Source organism: Rutidosis leptorrhynchoides, chromosome 11 (assembly GCF_046630445.1).
Source record: "Rutidosis leptorrhynchoides isolate AG116_Rl617_1_P2 chromosome 11, CSIRO_AGI_Rlap_v1, whole genome shotgun sequence".
Taxonomy (NCBI): domain Eukaryota; kingdom Viridiplantae; phylum Streptophyta; class Magnoliopsida; order Asterales; family Asteraceae; genus Rutidosis; species Rutidosis leptorrhynchoides.
In genome coordinates, this window is record NC_092343.1 from 131,162,743 (window position 1) to 131,183,745 (window position 21,003).

At 33.3% G+C, this 21,003-nt stretch overlaps 1 protein-coding gene across 4 annotated transcripts; it reads left to right on the top strand.

Moving 5' to 3' along the window:
* Positions 1-362: 362 nt before the first annotated feature.
* Positions 363-12,751, top strand: LOC139877905 (probable phosphoinositide phosphatase SAC9). Of its 4 annotated transcripts, none has more exons than XM_071865305.1 (14): positions 363-514; positions 1,437-1,532; positions 2,096-2,700; positions 3,387-3,519; positions 3,648-4,756; positions 4,909-5,013; positions 5,577-5,747; positions 6,504-6,737; positions 7,607-7,993; positions 8,306-9,034; positions 9,821-10,018; positions 10,226-10,690; positions 11,411-11,641; positions 12,270-12,751. In XM_071865305.1, the coding sequence occupies exons 2-14, from the start codon at positions 1,520-1,522 to the stop codon at positions 12,543-12,545; spliced, it is 4,656 nt and encodes a 1,551-aa protein (XP_071721406.1). In that variant the 5' UTR covers positions 363-514; positions 1,437-1,519; the 3' UTR covers positions 12,546-12,751. The 4 variants fall into 4 exon arrangements, with proteins under 4 accessions (XP_071721406.1, XP_071721408.1, XP_071721409.1 ...); XM_071865307.1 differs by having other exon boundaries at positions 6,504-6,732; positions 7,611-7,993; XM_071865308.1 differs by having other exon boundaries at positions 5,577-5,702.
* Positions 12,752-21,003: the final 8,252 nt, after the last annotated feature.

The following is a 21,003-nucleotide window of genomic DNA, read 5'->3' on the forward strand; positions in this document are numbered from 1 at the left end:
TTATATATCTATATTTATATTTATTATAAATATAAAATAAATTTAAAATAAAGAACTTTTTAATATCGTGACAAATTTAAGGGTTGTTATTAAAAAATTTCTATATGTTTTAATTATTTGTACATTTAATTAATCAATTATTATTTTTTGATATAACTTCTCATAATCAACTTATCAACTTAATGTACTAAATCTACTAGTGTTTTATGCATAATTAAATTCTAATAAGATTTAAAAATTTAAAAGTTCTAAAATAAAATAAAATAAATATAAAAGTAAATAATACGTAATTTGATAATCAGACAAGAAACTATATTAAGGGCAACTGATTTTTTTATACACAAAACAGAAAACCTAACTCCCCAAAACGGACGTTGATCTCAGTTCTATATTACGAGTATACTTATTTAATCTCGTACGATCTCCTACTCATCACAATACAAATTCGGAAGAAAAATAATGATTTTTTAAACAATTTTCCCAAAATTGTTAATACAAATTTGATCGCTACATGGTAATTTTTCTGTATGATGAGTTTCCATAACGATTAGGTTTTTAACTATACTATCCACTTTGTATTATTATATGTTTCAGATGTGTTTTAATTTATGTGATCTTGTGTAATTACAGTATTAAATCTAGATTTTGTATTGTGTTTGTATTATGCTGAGAGTGAAGTTAATTATCCCCAAATTGCTTAAACCTAATTTCATATTTTTATTGATCTTGATTATACGTTTTTATTTACCTTTTACACTAAGATACAGTCATAAATTCACTTAATCACCTTGGCATGTGGGCTTATGCAATAAATTGTTAGTTATTTGGACCAGGTATCTAATACCTAATGTGCTTGTTGATAATTTATTTACAGTAGATGTACTGTAAGAGAATTTATGGTGTACTTTATGTATTTAGAAATGTCTATCTTATGATTATCACATAATATTCCTGTTTTAATTCGTAAAATATCTTTTGTTATGGATAGATATATAGAACTCAAATATAGTTAAGAGCAAATCTGAATCAATCATTTCAAATGAGCCGTTAAAACTTGGATGCATATGCATCTATGCGCTTCTAAAAATGAACGGTCCATTTTAGTTTTCATTGTTCTTACTGATACTTGAGTTCGTATTTGATTGTAACCCGATTCTTTTGATAAGTAGTGTTCATGTTTTTCAGTAAAGGATAACACTTTTGGAGAGGCTAACGATGTGTTAACTGATTACGTTAAGTATAGAACATTAAGTAAGCATCTTATGTTTATTGCTGAAATTGGTATATATGTGACCATGTACATACTTAGCTAGCCTATTAAGTAGTTTCATATATTGGTTTCAGTAAGAAAAGTTGAGTACTTTGGTGGCCTTTACATACATTATCTTTTAAATATTTATGGACACTATAGCTAATTTTGTTTAATGCTGTTTTAGATTGTAGATTCTTGCCCTCAACAGCACGAATATTAATTCTATCTTAAACACCTATATCTGGATCATGACGAGAATATGAGATAATGCAATCCCCTGGTTAGCCCTCCTTAACCCTTTTTTTTTTTTTTTATTCATTTTAGTATTACCTGTATTTCTTAGCTTCATCGATCTTATTATATACACTCTCTGGATTTCATGAGTAAATTTACTGGTGTCTGCCATTTACTCGTCAAAAGGATCTATTTGGGTTATGGGTCAATGTTGTAGAACTCGGAATCACTCGGCGAGTATTCGGTTTTTGCAACTTGGGGAGTACCCAGAAAGTACTCAGAAAGTACTCGGTCAAACTCAGTCAAACTCGGTCAAAAATCAGTAAAAATTTGGCCAATACTCAGAAAATTGGTCAAGATTCGGTCAAAACTCATTCAAAGTCAAACTTGGTCAACATCCGAGTACTCCTAGAGTTTCCGTGTACTCCTTACAAAGTCCCGATCGAACGTAGCGATATTTGCAACCTTGATTTGGGTTATGGTTGACACTGATTATGTATTTTTAAACTTTAAACATTTGGACAAAAGTGTTCCAGATCAACACTATCCGACCCATTTTGTCATGTATAATAAATTATAAATATCCATTTCACTACTATTTTATATTAGTTACAGCTGGCGGACTGAGGAATACGTCGGTGGTTATCCTTACACTAAATACCAGTGAAGTGTATATCATCATTAGCTTATCTTTTCGAACCGACACTCAAGTAATTTACATTGATCCAACAACCGGGTCCCTCAAACACGACCGAAAGCCGGGTTATGACATTTTCAACTCACAAGATGAAGCATTGAAATACATAACAAATGGTTCACAATCAAATATTAAGAGTACAATCTACGCGAAAGCTATTTTAGGGTTTGCAGTACTCGGGAATTTTGCATTGTTGCTTGTTGCTACAAAGTTGACTGCTAGTATACCGTATTTGCCAGGTGGCGGGTGTGTATACATGGTTGTTGAGAGTAAATGGGTCAAAATTCAACTTCAAAACGTTCAACCGCAAGGAAAAGGAGAATTAAAGAATATTCAAGAACTTATTGAACTTGAGATTGATGGAAAACATTACTTTTGTGAAACGAGAGATATTACTCGACCGTTTCCGAGTCGTGTTTCGTTACGAGATCCCGATGATGAATTTGTTTGGAATCGATGGTTCTCGATTGCTTTTAGAAGAATTGGGCTTGAACAACATTGTGTCGTTTTGCTGCAGGTATGGTGCTTTGTATTTTGTGCCATTTTATTGCATGCATTGTCTTGTCGGGTATGGATCCGGGCTTGGGATAGGGTTTTTTAATCGGGTTTGGGCCATTGACTAGCCCTTGCCGGCCCATTGCCATCCTTGTTATCTCATATATAAGTCATTGCTTCAGTATCCATATTATCTGTGTAGAAGTATATATATAAACTATATAAATATCAAGTTGATATGGCAGTGGTATAAATTTTTTGCCATGTCAGCCCTCAAATTTACAGCCATGTCAGCCTCAACATTACCTACTATACTAATTGTGCACAATGTTTACTGACTATTATGCCCCTGTGAGCAGTAATCTTCACAGGTTTACACGCAGGGGTATTTTAGTAATTGCACATTTCTTTTCTTATTATTTATTTCTCTGGTTTGTTTTTTGCCCGGTGAAATGGGGCCCACGCACCCCTAGTTTACAACAATGTTGACGTGAATATTTTTATATGACAAGAATTATTTCTTTTGAAACATACACAGCCTTAAATGTGTATAATGACATATATAAATAAACAATCTTCTATTCTCAAATGGAAACAACCCCATATTGAAATTTGATGTATTATTAACGCCCTCAGAATTCATACAATCAAGAAGTTGATATGTTATTTTTAATCTATTAAAAAAATGTAATTTATGTAAAATTACAGGGATTTGTAGAATATCGAACATTTGGAAGCTTTGGCCAACAAGAAGGAATTGTTGCTCTTGTAGCTCGTCGCAGTAGGCTTCATCCTGGCACTCGATATTTAGCAAGAGGCTTAAACGCGTGTTACAGCACAGGTAAATATATATATTTTTGAAAAAATGTTAAAAACACACAGGTTCGTGTATATGTTATACACATAAATTGTTCAAGGATAATATGTTTATGATGTATATTTCTTCTGTTTTATCGTCTGCATTAATAGGAAACGAAATTGAGTGTGAGCAACTTGTATGGGTGCCAAAACGGGCGGGTCAAAGTGTGCCTTTCAACACATACATATGGAGACGAGGCACTATTCCCATATGGTGGGGCGCAGAACTAAAAATGACTGCTGCCGAAGCATCAATATATGTTTCTGAACGTGATCCTTATAAAGGAAGTGCACGGTATTATCAAAGATTAACCAAACGATACGATACACGAAATTTAGGCGTAGTTGGTCAAAGTCAAAGTCAAAGTCAAAGTAACAATGCTTTGGTTCCTATAGTGTGTGTCAATTTACTTAGAAGTGGAGAAGGGAAATCGGAATCGATTTTAGTTCAACATTTTGAGGAATCATTGGATTATATTCGGTCAATGGGTCAACTTCCCGATACCCGAATTCATTTAATACATTATGATTGGCATACAAGTATCCGATTAAAAGGTGAACACCAAACGATCGAAGGACTTTGGTACCATTTGAAAGCACCGACTATATCTGTAGGTATTTCCGAAGGCGATTATCTACTTAGTCGTGAACATATGGAAGATTATAAAGGTGAAAACTTTTATAACGATGACATCATCGGTTTCTTTTGTATGCGGGTACATCAAAACGGAGTAATTCGTTACAATTGTGCCGATTCTTTGGATCGAACAAACGCCGCTAGTTTCTTCGGTGCCCTTCAAGTTTTTGTAGAACAATGTAGACGGCTCGGTATAATTCTTGATAATGACGCGTCACCCAAAAAGTCAAACGAGTCAAATCACACGAAACCTTGGAAGGGTTTTGACATGACATTTAACGAGTTTAAAAAGTCAACTCTTTTATCACCGGTATTTCAATTAGCTGACTTATTCTTGATTGCGGGTGATATTCATGCAATGTTATACACGGGGTCCAAAGCAATGCATAGTCATATTCTTAATATTTTTAGTGAAGAAGCAAATAAGTCGAAACAATTTTCGGTAGCACAAAATGTAAAAATTAACTTGCAAAGAAGATATAATAATGCAGTTGTCGATAGCTCTCGTCAAAAACAGTTGGAAATGTTCCTTGGATTAAGGCTTTTTAAACATCTCCCGTCAGTTTCGGTTCATCCTTTGCACGTATGTAACTATATATTAATATATTTTATTTGTTATTTCATATTTAAATATAAATATAAATATAAATATAAATATAAATATAAATATAAATATAAATATAAATATATAAATGAAAACACAATTTTAATATCTGTTTTTTTTTTTTTTGCTAGGTGCTTAGTAGACGACCTGGCTTTCTTCTTAAACCGGTTGCCAGCGTTGACCCGAGCTCTGATGGAGACTGTCTTCTTAGTTTTAAGCAAAAAGATCTCATCTGGGTAACTAATCTTTATGCTTTTCAAATTAAATAAATTAAAAATTAAATTACGAATAAAATAGTCTGTTTTCTTGTAAAGTCTTGTAAGACACTGATAATGTTACTCCCCTATTCCTAATAGGCGTCAGACTTTTATTCTGCTATCGTCATATTATAAATTCTTACAGTAAAATCTGATTTTTTTTCTATATCTTCAAGTAGAGACATTCTTTGTTAATGAATTAGAATCTTAAGTGACTTTGAACCTTCATCCGTGAATGGGTCGATGTGGGCTATGTTTTACCTCGAACAAGTCCAATGGATCAAATTGGGTGAAAGCCGCCAGTGTTTATGATAAATGCATAAAACCTCCGAAATCGTTAAAAGGTGGATTATAAAACAAAATAGTCTTGTGCAAAGAAATTGGACTTATTTTTGACAAAAATTAACCCAACTTATTTTAACCAATAATTTGAAAGATTACATCTTTCAACCCAAACCTCTTTTAAGTCTTTAGGAACCCAATTGATCACCCATATTGCCACCTCTAGTTAATATGTATAATGTGTATTAATTGTTGTACAGGTTTCACAACAGGCGGCAGACATAATACAACTATTTATATACCTTGGCGAACCTTGTCATGTTTGTCAACTACTTCTTACAATTTCACATGGTGCAGATGATTCAACGTATCCATCAACACTAGATGTGAGAACAGGACGTGATCTCGATGCGCTTAAACTTGTTTTGGAGGTTTGACTTATAATATCTTCACCCACGCTAGGCATGTTGAATTCGAAAGCACACTTTTCTTCTTTTGTTGTTACCAATGTAGAACATATAGTAGGAATCATGGATCTTATTATTATAGGTAAAATAGTACATACATGTATCAAACAATAAGGATGAAATTTTATGATGTAGTGGTTATTAAATGTTACCTATATGATTATGCATAGAGGAATTGGGAAAGAATAGCACATTCTTGGAGAACTCGGAATTACTCGACAAGTACTCGGCTTTTGCAACTCGACGAGTACTTGGTCAAACTCGGCCAAAACTCGGGATTACTCGGAAAACTGGTCAAACTTGGTCAAAATCGGTCAAAGTCAAACTCGGTCAACATCCGTGTACTCCCTACAAAGTCCCGACCTGTTTGGACCCATTTGACCCATACCCGTTTCGACCTGTTACCCAAACCGACCCAACCTGACCCGTTTGGACACGTTTAAATTTTTTACCCGTTTGACCCATGACCCATTTCAACCCAATACCGCTTTGACCCGTTACTCAAACCGACCCAACCTGACCCGTTTTCCAGGTATAATAGTATCTAAAAATTGGCTGTACAATTTCCAAGAAAATAGTGAGATTCCATATGGGTCTTCTCAGTTTTCCGATTTGTATTATTTTCTAAATTATTGTTACTCTTTAGTCACGTAAAGTTAACTAAATCAAGGGTGTTATAGTCATTTTATAACACGTAAATAATACCGATTTTTTTAACAGGGAGCCACCATTCCTCGGTGTCCTAACGGTACAAATATGGTGGTTTCGATACCGGGCCCCATCAGCAACGAGGAAATGGCTTTAAAAAGAACCGGATCAAATGTACATAAAACCAGCCTTCCATTTCTATACGATTTTAATGGACCGGAGGGCAAATTGGACTTTCTTACTCGTGTGGTTGTACTCACATTTTATCCAGCTGAGTCAACCAGTTCTCCGGTCACACTCGGTGAGGTACATTGTAGTAACTACGTGTTTGTTTTTTTATTTGTTTCTTATCTTGTTTTTCGTAATCATGTAACTGGTATATTTTTTTTATTATTATTATTTCAATTTGATTATTTAGTAGTTTTTCCTCATTCATAAGTATTGGTTCTTAAGACCCATTACATATGTTGTGTAGACTATTTAGGAGTGAGATATGTCAGCAATTCCAAAATCATGTTTTTCTTTGAAAAAGGGCCTTTTTTTTATGCGTAAGTAGAATAATTATATGACAAACTATAAGTAATATTTATGATAGATACTGATTGTAAATGTTAGTTTGCTAATTTATGTGATAAAATTTTCATTAATTTCAGGGTGGCCTTTTGCTTCTATTATATATGTAATATATGTATATATGTATGTATATATATGGATTGGTTGCTGTAAAATAAATTGTATGGCAAAAAGGTAGAAAATAAGAATAGTGTGACACGTGTCAGTTGTGCGTCAATTTCTGGGGCGTGTTTGCAGGGACGGAACATAGTGTTACCCGAAGGGGGTATCCGCCCCACCTGGATTTAACGGGAAAAAAAATTTACACTAAAAAAAGTTTTTTTTTACCAAAAGAAAAGGTTTTTTAGTGTTTACCCTGCTGACAATGAAAAATTTATTAAATTTTTACACCCGCCCCATCTGTATCCGAGTTCGAGTTCAAGTTCAAGTTCCGCCACTGCGTGTTTGTATCCAATATATAAATATATCTCTCTCATCTCTTCGTGTATATATGTGTATATGTGTGTCTATGTTTCCTTCTGGGGCCGAAAATTGTCTATTTTTTTGTTTATATTTTATTTTATTTTTATTTTTTTATAAATGAATACTGGAATGTGTCACAGGTAGAGATACTTGGAATTTCTCTTCCCTGGAGAGATATCTTTGCTTCTGAAGGCCATGGCTTAAGTGTATATAAACGTGTTACGAATTCCAAAGACGATTTTAACGATATCCCGTCCAAAACAAGAAACACTACAAACGTTGCTTTAACCGATGACGTGTTGTCACCTGAAAAATCTTATATGTCCGCTAGCCCTCAGGTTGACCTTTTGACCGGTGATAACGTGATTTCAGGATCCGATTCACAACCAATGACAGATATTAGTTTGCATGATCGGGATCTTAATATTAAGGAACTTGAAAAAGCACGATTGCAAGATAAAATACCAACCAAAAACGGTGCACAACAGTACATAAGTTGCTTTGAAATGTTGACTGCGTTACACGGAGTAAGCTATTTTTTTATATATTTTATTTTATTGGTGCTCTTACTGTTATTCGTGATAATATTATTTTAAACTACATAATTTAGTAAGAAAGAATATGACGCTTTCTGTAATTTTGATGGTTAATATTTTCGGGAAAATTTCTTTTGGAATATGGTTTATAATGATCTCTTATACATGTCGGTTTTAAGATCAGTCCGAGTACTCGGTCAAAACTTGGGATTACTCGGTCAAACTCGGCCAAAACTCGAGATTACTCGGAAAATCGGTCAAAGTCAAACTTAGTCAAACATAAGTAATTTTGATGTTTTGCAGGGTAACAAGTTAGGGTTCATAGAAGCTATGAAACTTGAAATCGAACGTCTTCACCTTAATCTTTCCACTTTTGAAAGGGATAAAGCTTTATCGTCTATCGGCATTGATCCGTCTACTATCGATCCCAATACATTAATAGAAGAATCTTATATCGGTTCATTATGCAAAACGTCAAACGCCCTTGCGGTTCTCGGTCAAATTTCACTCGAAGATCGGACCACGGGTTCTATCGGTCTTGATCCTATTGACAACACTAACGATATCGATTTTTGGAATGTTACTCGAGTTGGCGATCGTTGTTACGGGGAATCATGCCAAGTTCGCGCCGAAACTTTAAGTTTGACTTCTTCTTCAAAGTCAACGTATATATGTTGTGTATGTAAACGTAAGGTTTGTAAAGTTTGTTGTGCGGGTAAAGGTGCTATTCTTCTTCGAAACAATGGTGGAACGAGTTATAATGATGTAGATGGGGTTATTTGTAAGCGTTGTTGTGATGAAAGTGTTCTTGATGCATTGACTTTGGATTATATTAGAGTCTTAATTAGTCAACGAAGAAGCCATCATGCTGAAATTGCTACTTATAAAGCTTTGGGTCGAGTGGTGGGTGATAATTGCATCTCGAGAAAAACCGCCCCGTTCAATAAAAATGGAACTGTTGAGGTGCTTCGAAAATTACTTAAAGGAGAGGAATCGCTAGCTGAATTCCCGTTTGGAAGCTTTCTGCACTCGGTATATTATCCATCCTTTGTTTTTTTTTTAACAATGTCAAACACTGAAGGTGGCAATTTCTAACCATTTAATATGAATGGGTCTATTTGGGCTATATTTGATGGGTCAATTTGGTTGAATATAAAGAGAAATAGTTTAAAAAGGAATCGGGTAAAATGTTGCCAAAATTGTAACTTTATTTCACAATTCTTCTTCATTTAATTCATCACGTCCAGCTCCTATATATGAACATTTTTGGAATACCATTGCAACTTAAACGTGGCAAAATGGGCAGTTTGGGTCGCATATCAAAATGAATGAGTTTTTGTGCTGGTTGGCTTAGGATTAGCCCGAAACACTTATGATCTCAAATCCTTAACTCTTACAATTTATCAATGTATCAGATACTATATGAGTTGGGGTTTGTTTGGGCTGGAACACGCATCGCAATTCTTTAACTAATTGTGTATATAATATGTTAGTTTATTAAATATGATTAGAAAAACTACATTATTTCAGTTAATATGATGTGTGAATTAAATAGTTTGGTATGTTCACTTTCAGACTACTACTATCTTTACCTGTTTGACTTATTAGAGATGAAAACATTATTCTTATTTGGTAATGATCCATTTATAAAAAGAGGTCGAAATTACCCCCTCTAAAGAAACTGGAATCTTTATTAGTTCAAGTGACCATTATTACTATATACTCATCCAAAAAAAATTGGAATTTACAAGAAAATCTTATCAAAATTGTATTATGTAGTACTAAAATAATTTGTGTGTTTATTTTTTATTTTCATAGATTGAATCAGCATCGGGTTCAGCACCACCGTTATCATTACTTACACCTTTAGATACAGAGTTACAAAATTCATATTGGAGAGCTCCAAATACTTCCTCGTCTGTCGAGCTCGTTATTGTTCTTGGAAACCTTGCTGATGTCACCGGGATCGTTCTTCTCGTTAGTCCATGTGGCTATTCGATGTCGGATTCCCCAACTGTAAGTACAAAGAATAATCTCTTAAGTTTCTTAGTCTTTAATAGTATAAATATCTTTATGTGTAATATGTTTAATGAGTAGAGTTAAGCATAGTAGATGGTTGTCATCCAAAAGGGTAAGGTCGAAACAATTTGGGTTGGGTTGAGATTATATACTCTATGTGTAATAAGTTGAGATTAAAGAATTCTAATATTAATTGTTGTATAGGTGCAAATTTGGGCAAGTAATAAAATACACAAGGAAGAAAGATCATGTATTGGAAAATGGGACGTTAGATCACTCATCAATTCTTCTCCTGAGCTTTGTGGTCCCGAAAAATCCGATAACGAGAGTCAAACTCCTCGCCACATCAGATTTGACTTTCGAAATCCTGTCCGTTGTCGCATGATTTGGATAAAACTAACCATTCAAAAACTTGTTTCAAGTTCTGTTAGTTTTGGGAAAGATTTCAATCTTTTATCCTTGAATAATGATGACCCGTTATCTGGGCCCGTGAGACGTGCCTCTATTGCAGGAACCTCCGAAAGTATCCCATGCATTCATGCGAAAAGAATTCTCGTAACTGGATCTTCGGTGAAAGCGGATATCGAAGAGTCATCATCGCGAAATTATGAGGTTGCGAGCGGCATAAAAAGTTGGTTGGAGAAAGCTCCATTATTAAATAGATACAAGGTACGGTTAACGATCAAAATTGGTAGTCCCTCTGTCTCAAAATAATTGTCCCGTTTGACTTTTTATAGTCTCTCTTTTTAAATTTTGACTTTAAATATTTTTATTTGTGCTAATATAATATTTGATAAAAATTATATCAATGAATTCAGTTTTAAAATGTGTTTTCATGCACACAAAAAAGACTTAAAAAGTCAAAGCGGGAAAGTAATTTTGTGACGGAGGGAGTAATATATTTAGTCAAAATTGGTCTAGACAGTTCGACCTGCAATTTATTGTCTTGAGTCTTATAATTAGTTAATATGCTTATTGAATACGTTCACTTCAACTATAGTATGATAAGTTAATTTTTGAAATAAAATGATTCAGCAGGTTATATGCATTTTTATTTAATGTATAAATTTGCTTTAAAAGGTAACTAACTTGGGTCTGATTTCTCTTTTAGGCAATTGGTTTTGGTTACTTTAAATCGAAATTGGACTAAGTTGGTTACCTTTTATGCAATTAGCCCTTTTGTATGCGATTTGGATGACTTTCGACCCTTTTGACCGGTTCAACCAATCTCACTTTCAACTATATTTCAAGAAACTTACATGTTTGACCCATTAAAGACACAATATCCTGAATTTAACCCGTATGCCCGTAATGTATTAAAATTGACGCTTATAATTATTAGCAACAATTATAAATTATTGTAGATTCAGATTATCGTTTTTGTTGCAGGTTCCGACAGAGTCAGAGAAGTTGATTGAGCATGATCTGGTTTTAGAACTTAACATTTCGCCAGGTTCACCAGTTGTAGCGGGGTTTCGTCTAGACGGTTTTAGCGCTATAAAACCTCAACTAATCCATTCACCGTCTTCGAACGTAAACCCATTGGACGTGTTGTCTATCGTGTTTCAACATAGATTCTTATCTCCAGCCGTACTATTCATTCAAGTATCCGCGTCACAGGTAATTTGAACATCGAATTTTTTTTTTTTGTATCTGCGTTACAGGTTCGAATGGTTCAGGTTGGGTTGGTCATATTTTATCCAATTTTTAAACTTTTTAATAAACATTAAGGGGGTGTTTGGATTTGCGTTTTGAAATTGTACGTTTTAGATAATTATAATCAAATAATCAGCTATAGGAAAACATGTTATAAATTAATAATGTTTGGATTTAATTATGCTGTTTGATCGCAATAATCGCATAATTAGCTTTTTGGGTGTTTGGTAATCAGATTATTTGATAAATTAACAAGTAATTAGAGAGAATAATAGACGGAAAGAGAAAACTGATTATCACGTTTTGATCTGCTTTTTCATTTTTCACGTTTTCAGTCTCTTAAATCGCAATTAATTGATTTTTAAGTTTAGGATATTGCTAACGACATAAAGTGTTTGTACAATTGAATAACCACCACTATAAAGTCAATTTGTAACCTCAATGTACAAACATTTTAAGCACGTTAACGACAACCTAGCAAATTCCAAATTCCAGTTTATCATAACTAACGTGGCAAATGACATCTCCCTTTTAAATTATCTAAGTACAATGTGAGCTTATATAGTAATAATACTATGATATATGTGAATAGGGGTCGTCGGAGGAGGAGATGGTAGTGGTTGCCGAATACCGCGTACCAGAAGTGAAAAGTGGGACCCCAATGTACTTCGATTTTCCCGAAGTAATAAGCAGTCGACGATTATGGTTTCGACTAGTGGGAGATGTTACGGCCTTTTCAGATGACCCAGAAGAAGGTGATTCAGGTCGAACATTGGCAGCAGGACTAAGTTTATTAAACAGAATAAAGTTATATTATTATGCTCATCCCTCTGATCTTGGGAGATGGGCTAGCCTTTCTGGTATATGATTTTGTTGTGTCTATAGTAATTTGATTATTTATTTGTAATATTGGTACAAAATAATCAGTTTCATACTTCCATTTTGTTTGTAGGGTTCTTTGCTGGTTATGACATATTGTGATTTATAAAGGGTCAAATTAATTGGTTTTTGAAATGCATATAGTATTGAAACAAAACTAATTTTGAGGTTTGTACGATTGTAAGAATCATTTTATTCGCAATGGTTATGTGATTCTAATTATTAGGTGTCACAATAATAGTGCTTTGTATACAATACAAATACAAAATAATCATCATTTTACTATACAAATTAATCTTTATGATCGTACCAAGATAGTTTAGACTAAGCCTTAAGCAGCGTCATCAAAATATTCCGTGAAATGAGCTGGAACATATATGACGGAAGTTGACGAAATTAACCCAGCGTCAGTTAGTCACAACTTCGACGGAAGAGTGAGGAAGCGTGAGGAGGCAGGAAAGGAACCAATCAAGAATGCCAATAGGTCGCACGATGTCCTAGCTGCAAAATCTCATTAGTCTGCTATCATCAATTTCGCTCAATCCTCTGCCAGTTTTGACCTTTCGGCATGCATTGTACATTTTGTGTGTTCTTTATATATATTTTTTGCTTTAACTTTTTTTTTTTTTTTTTTTTTTGTTATTTATTTATATTTTTTCCACTCAATTTTCAATCATATTTTACCACCTCACCCTAACATTTGACAAAAAAATTTATTTTTGTGTTAACGAAGATCAAATACAATCCCAGTCAAAAATACACTTTTTACCAAAAAGTATATAATTTGTCTCTGACGTAAGAGAAGGGTTAAAACCGGTCTTAATAGTTGAAGTTATGATATTCCCATAAAAAGTAGACAGATAATTATTTGGTCTATTTCTCATAGAACCTTTGAGAATCATGAATGATTGTAAAGCGAATACAGTGGTTTCTTTCTGAAAATAATCAAGAGTCAACTAATCATACAATAGAGTTATTAGAGCTTATGTGGCGATTGACATGAAAAGGCAATTAATACTTGAGAATTAAGTAAATAAAAGTTTGTACCAACCAGATGGTGGAATCACTTTTAACAACTATCAATTCCAACTAAATACAAAAAGTCACCTTTAGTATAAAAAAACAAATATTACAATGACAATTAATAATCATGATACATTATCATTGTATAACAAATTATTTTATCAATTTCTAATTGGTTTTATTTAAACATATATATATGCTTTATAATGGCAATTAGTATAATTCTTTTTCTTTTTGTTAGGAGTTATATATACCTTTACCATCTTGTTAAAGTTAAAACTAAAATGCTTTTATAATTACTTATGCACTAATTCTTTTAACGTGTTTTAGTTCATATATTATATTACTCCGTATATATATATATATAGGCAGGATCAATGGGGAAATAACCAATCGGGGGGAAGCAAATTTTTTTTTTGTTTCGTTTTTTTTGAAATTTTTTTTCCCGACATCAAGATCACACGAAAATATGAACATTTAGAAGAGACACTTCATGATGAATGTTATTATTTAGGCGGGAAAACGATCGACAAAAATAACATTCAAGATAATATTGTTCGTGAAGAATATGAACGTTTTTTTTTTCATGTTTTGTGAAGTAAAATTTAGCCCGATTTAGAGTTTAGGGTTTAGGGTTTGGTGTTTTGGGTTTATTCCATAAACCCAAAACACCAAACCCTAAACCCTAAACTCTAAACCGTTCGTGTTAAAAACTCAATCTAAATCCTAAATCTAAACCCTAAACCCTAAACCCTAAATTTCTAAACCCTAATATCTAAACCCTAATATCTAAACCCCAATAGCTAAAACCTCAAAATACGCTCGAAAAACACGATAATTGTTATATATTACTTCTTCGAGCGTTTTCCTGCCAAAATAAAAACATTTATCACAAAGTGTCTCTACTAAATGTTCATATTTTCATCTCATCTATAATGTTTGTAAACAAAGTTTTTTCAAAAAACGAAAAAAAAAAGTTTTTGCTTCCCCCCACTTCTCCCCGAATGGTTACTTCCCTCTTGATCCTACCACTATATATATATATATATATATATATATATATATATATATATATATACATATATATATATATGTATACATATATATATATATATATGTATATATATGTATATATATATATGTATACATATATATATATATATATGTATATATATATATATATATATATATATATATATATATATATATATATATATATATATATATATATATATATATATATATATATATATATATATATATATATATTGAGTATAAGATAAGCTATACAAGATAGGTTTGACATTAAACTAGATGAAGCTAAAGTTTGTCATTGGAAATACTGGATGGGAATTTCCTTTAAAATCCACTTAAATTAACTTTTATTCTAAACTGGTGAAATGACCCTTGAACTACGAGTTTGTTTAAATGAAACATTTTAATAATATGTTTTAGGTATTAAGAGAATGTAAATGCTAAAGTCATTTAGTTTAATGACCCTAGAACAACGAATTCCTACTAAGAAACTTGTCATTGTTTTTACAAATATATTGACGTACTTAACTTGGTCAGAATAAATGAACTACCTTGATGTACTTAACTTTGTCATAAAAGCCTACGATACAACCTTTTATCGAGACATGTATTTCGCATATATATGTAACGTAATTAATATCGTAAAAATCACTCATATTTGAATAATAATAATATAATAATTTTAATTATAATTATAATTTTAATTATATTAAATAATAATAAAGTTTGTTTAAAAATTGAGTATTTATATTTTTAATAATAATTATTAGTAATAACAAATGCCCCTTGATAAATTATTAAAAATTAAAATACAATTATTATATGAAGGTTGTACAATATGCTTCAAAATTTGTACACGTATTTATGAGGTGATTTGTAAAAGATTGTACAATTTGTTTTAAAATTTATACATATGGTGATGTGAGTGTTTTATCACAAGATTGTATATAATGCTTGAAATATTGTACATATGGTCCTGAGGGTGTTTTACCACAAGATTGTACATAATATTTCAAATATTGTACATTTGGTCATGAGAGTGTTTTATCATACGGTTGTACAAAATGCTCCATATATTATAAAATTAACATACTAAATACAATTAATTATTTTAATCACATCACATGAGGGCTTAAATTTTTTTTTACTTTATTTTTGAATTTTTTTAAGCTTAGATAATCCTTATTTATGATATCATTAAGTAGATTTAATTTAATTGTAAAAATAATTTTATTTATGACATCACCTACATAGCCTCACAATTTTTCTTTTTTTTTTCTTTTTGATTTTTTTATAGAAGAAAAAAAGAAGGTAATTATTACATCATCATTTTAGTATTTTAGTAGAACTTATAGAAGATGCCTTTAGAGGGTACTTTGTTAAAAAAAACCCCCACTTTTTGATATGAAACAATTGTTATTTGGTTATAAGAGATGCAAATACTGAAATTTAGATTATTAACCTCCTTTTTTTTTTAACATCAACTTGGGAGCACCCGGGGAGACTTAACCACTCACGCGTTCATCTCTCGTAGTTGCATAACTCGCCCCCAATTACTGCTCTGGAGGAACTCGGACCAATCCGAGAGCATGACCGGTAAAACCCCCCTCCCCGCTGCCCCCAAACTAAGCGAAAGGCGATCTAGGTGGATACTTTAGGTTAGGGATAATATTGAGTGCAATGTTGCTGCCCAGCGGAGTCGAACTCCTGACCTCTCGCTAAGAGAGGCAGACCACTACCAGCTGAGCTACTCCTATAAGTCCCAAAATGCTTCACAATCCCGTCTCACCCATCTGGTGTTTTCGACAATGAAACTTGCAGGGTCAGTCAAAATAGAATGTATTAGGTCACCATCAGTCGAATTTACTCGGTAAAAATCATCAAAATCAAAGTTGGTCAAAGACCGACTAATCCTTACAAAGTCTCGACTGACTAGTCTCCAACTAGCTAATATTATAACTTGAAAATTAGCTCATGTTGGTTAAAAGTTTGTAGTTGAGCATTCTTTTTATAAGTCAATTGAAAAAGATTCTCTTGAAGGAAGTAAATGACTTATAGTTTAGCGGTATGTGAATAGCCCCTTTAATTAAAAGGTTGAATGAAGTCTCCTAAAAAAAACATGCATATATTCGTATAAATCTTGTTGGGTAGGAGGGGATGTACAATCCTTATATAATCTAATCCTTATAGACTATGAAAATCATTAAGATTCTCCGTACCAAACACAGCAAATTTAGCTCAAAGTTATCGATAAAATAAAAAACATCATTTATTAACACACTAGACTATGTGTTACGGTATCTATAATCATTGGAATTCAATTCAAATATAGTATATAGTATGGGAGCTGATCCTTCCACTCCACATTTTAGCCATACACACCAATTTTTTATGAATAGACTATTTTACCCCTAGATTAATATTTGCTTCATCCGTCTCAAACCCTAATCACCCTATGCCTCATAAACCACATCTTTTCCCCTCTTCTTTATCAAATTGCTTTTCCACTAAAATTCATATTCACGCAAAACATATATGAAATTTACGGACTAAAAGTTTGTTTAGAAATTCACATATGAAATTGCACATATACACCAGATTCGCTGTACTTAGCAAAGAAATATTATCCCCTTGAAAGTTAGTAATTAGTAATTACATATATCGAGCAACAAAGAGATCCTACGATGAAATGCACAAATGAGATTTCAATCCAGATTTTCGATTTGTGAATCTCTTATCGAAATACGTGTTTGACTATTGAAAGCTTTTGTGTATTTTTCAATAACAACACCATGGAGAGTTGATGAAACATCATGATGTTAAATCGCCATCTTCATATAATCATATCCATCAACGGTGGTATTGTAATTTATGTTGAGAGTGAGATAAAACAAAAAAAGATTAAAAAGATAAAGAAAGAGTGCTGGAAAATTGTACCGGTTGTTAACATTTTCGTAAGAGAAAAGATAGTTAAGGGGTATATTTGTCCATTTACATGAAAGTGGTGTGGATGGATAAAAATTGGAGTGGAAGGATCAGCTCCCAGTATGGTATATAGTATCTAGTATATAAAGTATAATAAAACAGTTTTTTTTTTAATAAAAGCAAGTAAAAATTTATTGATATATCGGAGAATATTTACAAAGCCCTATATTACTATACAAATGATGTAATAGGAGGATAATCTAAACGAAGGCACATGAGACATGACGAAGAGCCATTAGACACCGCGGCACTTGAGAAATTCGAGCTGGGGAGTAGCGGCCAGACAGTACCGCTTTTGCGATGACAAAGTTGACTACTACTACCCATTTAACCAAGTGAATAATGGAGATCTATGTCATATATCATGAGCCGATCAATATAAGGCTATTTGATCCGAATTAACCGATGCCCGTTCTTTGTATATTCAAGGATGTGTAAAACGAGGGGTTGATGAGCCATTGGTGCCATTCGATTGTTGATTTCTTTGATCTTTTAGAGATCCACAAAAATGTTTGTGCTTGAATCTCGGAGAGGATTGTGGCGCTGCACCATTCTTTTTTGCTAAAGACATTAAGGTTTCGGTGTTTCCATACGATGTATGTTATGACCCATTTTGTCGCTTGCCAAATGAATTTGCCGATGCACGTTGTGGTAAACGATTGATCCGTTGTGGTTATGTCAACAAAGTTGGAGATGGTGTTATCGGGTAGATTCCACCAACGTAGGAATGAACTCCAAATCATTGTGTTTTGGGGCAATGGAATATAATGTGTTCTACGGATTCTACATGGGAGTTACAAAGTGGGCAAAGTAAGGTGTCAAGGTCGATGTTTCGTTTATCAAGTTCTACTCGAGTCGGTATTCTACCAAGTATGACCCTCCACATAAAGATATTTATTTTTTGGGGTATGAGTATATTTTTTGGTGTCGTGAAGGTGTTGGCCGGGGGAACGAGTTTGAGATTAACAGGGGTAGATGCGAGGGTTTTTGTAGTGAAGACTCCGAAGTTATCTAGATTCCATTTCCACGTATCGGGTTCGTTGGAGAGTTTAATGAATGATAGAAGGTTGTTTAATTCTGAGAGTTCATTAAGTATACGTCCATTTGGTGTTCGGGTCTAATTCCAATTACCGGAAGTAAATGTGTCGGTTGAAGTGATACGATCCGAAATTAGAGCATTTTTGTTTGTTTCAAGCATGTAAAGTCTTCGAAATAGGATGGAAAAAGTCTCTGTTCCGCACCACTTTTCGAGCCAAAATTTTGTGTTATTTCCGTTGCCGATGTTCTTAATTATTGAGTTGGTGAAGTTAGCTCCAAGGTTGTCCGCAATTTGTTCGGCCTTGATGATTTCCTTCCAAATTGTGGTACCTGAAGCATTTCTAGATAAATCATTAGAACAAACCCCCCATCCGTCCCGTAAATTCTTGATATGATTTTTACCCAAAGTGCGTTTTTTTCGTTGTAAAATCTTCACCACCATTTGCATAGTAGGGATATGTTTTTGCAACTTAGAGACCCGATGTTCAACCTACCTTTATCGTATGGTAGAAGAATGTGTTCCAATTTAATCCAATTGATTTTGTTTTCTGTGTCTGAGCCACAGAATTTTATTCTTTTTGTTTCTAGAATGTTAATTATATTTGTAAGTGCGTGGAATAAGGAGAAGTAATATAGCGGAATACTGGAAAGAGGCGTTACAGCCCTTATAAATCTTAGAATTGGTCCAAAACCAATCAAGGGCTTTAATGAGATCCTCTTTTATCAACCACCAATACTTTTTGAAGAACTTCATGTTGAAGCCGTCAGGACCGGGAGCTTTCGAGCTATCACAGCCGTGAAGAGCATCCCATACTTCATTTTCAGTGAATCGGGCTTCGAGTATTAGATTATCTGTTTCGTTTATATAGGTTCGGTTAGGTTCATTTTCGAATGGACAACATCCTTTACGTTTTTTGGATTTGAAGAGTGTCTCGAAATATTTAAGTGCCTCATTTTTTATTGTGTTAGGATCTTCGGACCATGTACCATTTAAGGAGATGCCGCATATGTTATTTTTATTGGCTCTTCTTTTGATGTAGTTATGAAAATATTTAGAGTTCTCGTCGCCCTCGAGGTTCCATTTAATACGGGCCTTTTGTTTGAGCATGTTGGTTTTCTTTTTTTCTTTTTCAATGTGTTGAATTTTATTATTAACCCAATTTTTTCGTTCAGTTTCAGTTAGTGGTCTGGTTTCCGCGAGTTTTTCCCATTCGTTAGAGGCGTCGAAGTGTGTTTTGATTTCTGAGTCGAGGTTGTTTAGTTGGAGACTACATTTTTTGAGTTCAAGTTTTACATTTTTTAATTTATTACGTAAGATGCAATTGGAGCGGTTACCGTTAATGGGAAGGAGCCATGTGTTTTATAATGTCATCAGCATTTTTTAATTTAAACCATGTGTTGAAAACGCGTATAGGTTTAGGACCAAAGTCGGTATAGGAGTTTTTTTAAGAGGATTGGACAATGATCGGAGAGGTCACGATCGAGGGTTTTGGATAAAATGTCAGGCCATAAGTTAAGGATACTTTCGGAAATTAGGAATCTATCGGATACTTTCGGAAAAACATTTGTAATATTAATTAGTCCGTCAATTATAAATTATACAGTTTGTGAATAAACGAATAATATAATATTTATGGGTTGTGATTCTTTCCTCTAATTTGATCTATCAAGTTACTTTATATGCATAAATAAAATGTAGTGATAAAATTAGGGATTATAGCCAAAATGCCCATTTCCAGCAAGTTTCTTACGCTGGAGCCCAATTAAATTTTTTTTTGCCAGGTTGCCCTCGCAAGACGCAAGGTTCCTTGCTAGTTGCCCTCGCAAGGCGCAAGCTTGCGTCCTTGCTTCTTGCGAGCTTGCGACCTTATCTGATCAGATGTTGGATTTTCAGATAAGATTTAGTAAGATTTCTTAGATTTTTGTCGGATAAGATTTTACCCTATTTATAGGATGACCCTGGAACTTTGATTTCACAGTCTCCTGAAAATTCCATTCTTGTGCAATTCATTGATTAAAGGTACTTTAAGGTACTAATTTAAGCATTTTTCTTCACTAATTATAGTATTTATTATTTGTTTGTATGATGATTATTTTTAATTAGTTTGTTATTTACAGTTAATCTCAGTTAATATCCATGGACAGAAGAGCTAGAGCTTCACACCGACCATCACAAGGAGAGTCATCACAACATGTTGCTGAAAGACGACGACTATTAGCCGACCGTCCCATTCTTCCTGGTATTAACGTTGTTGCTCAAGGTGGTTTTTTCGCGTACTGGCGGGGAATAGATGCTGGAGCTTTTCTATATCGTCAAGTTAATGAGTACTATCCTAGACTTGTTAGGGAATTCTATGCTAACTATG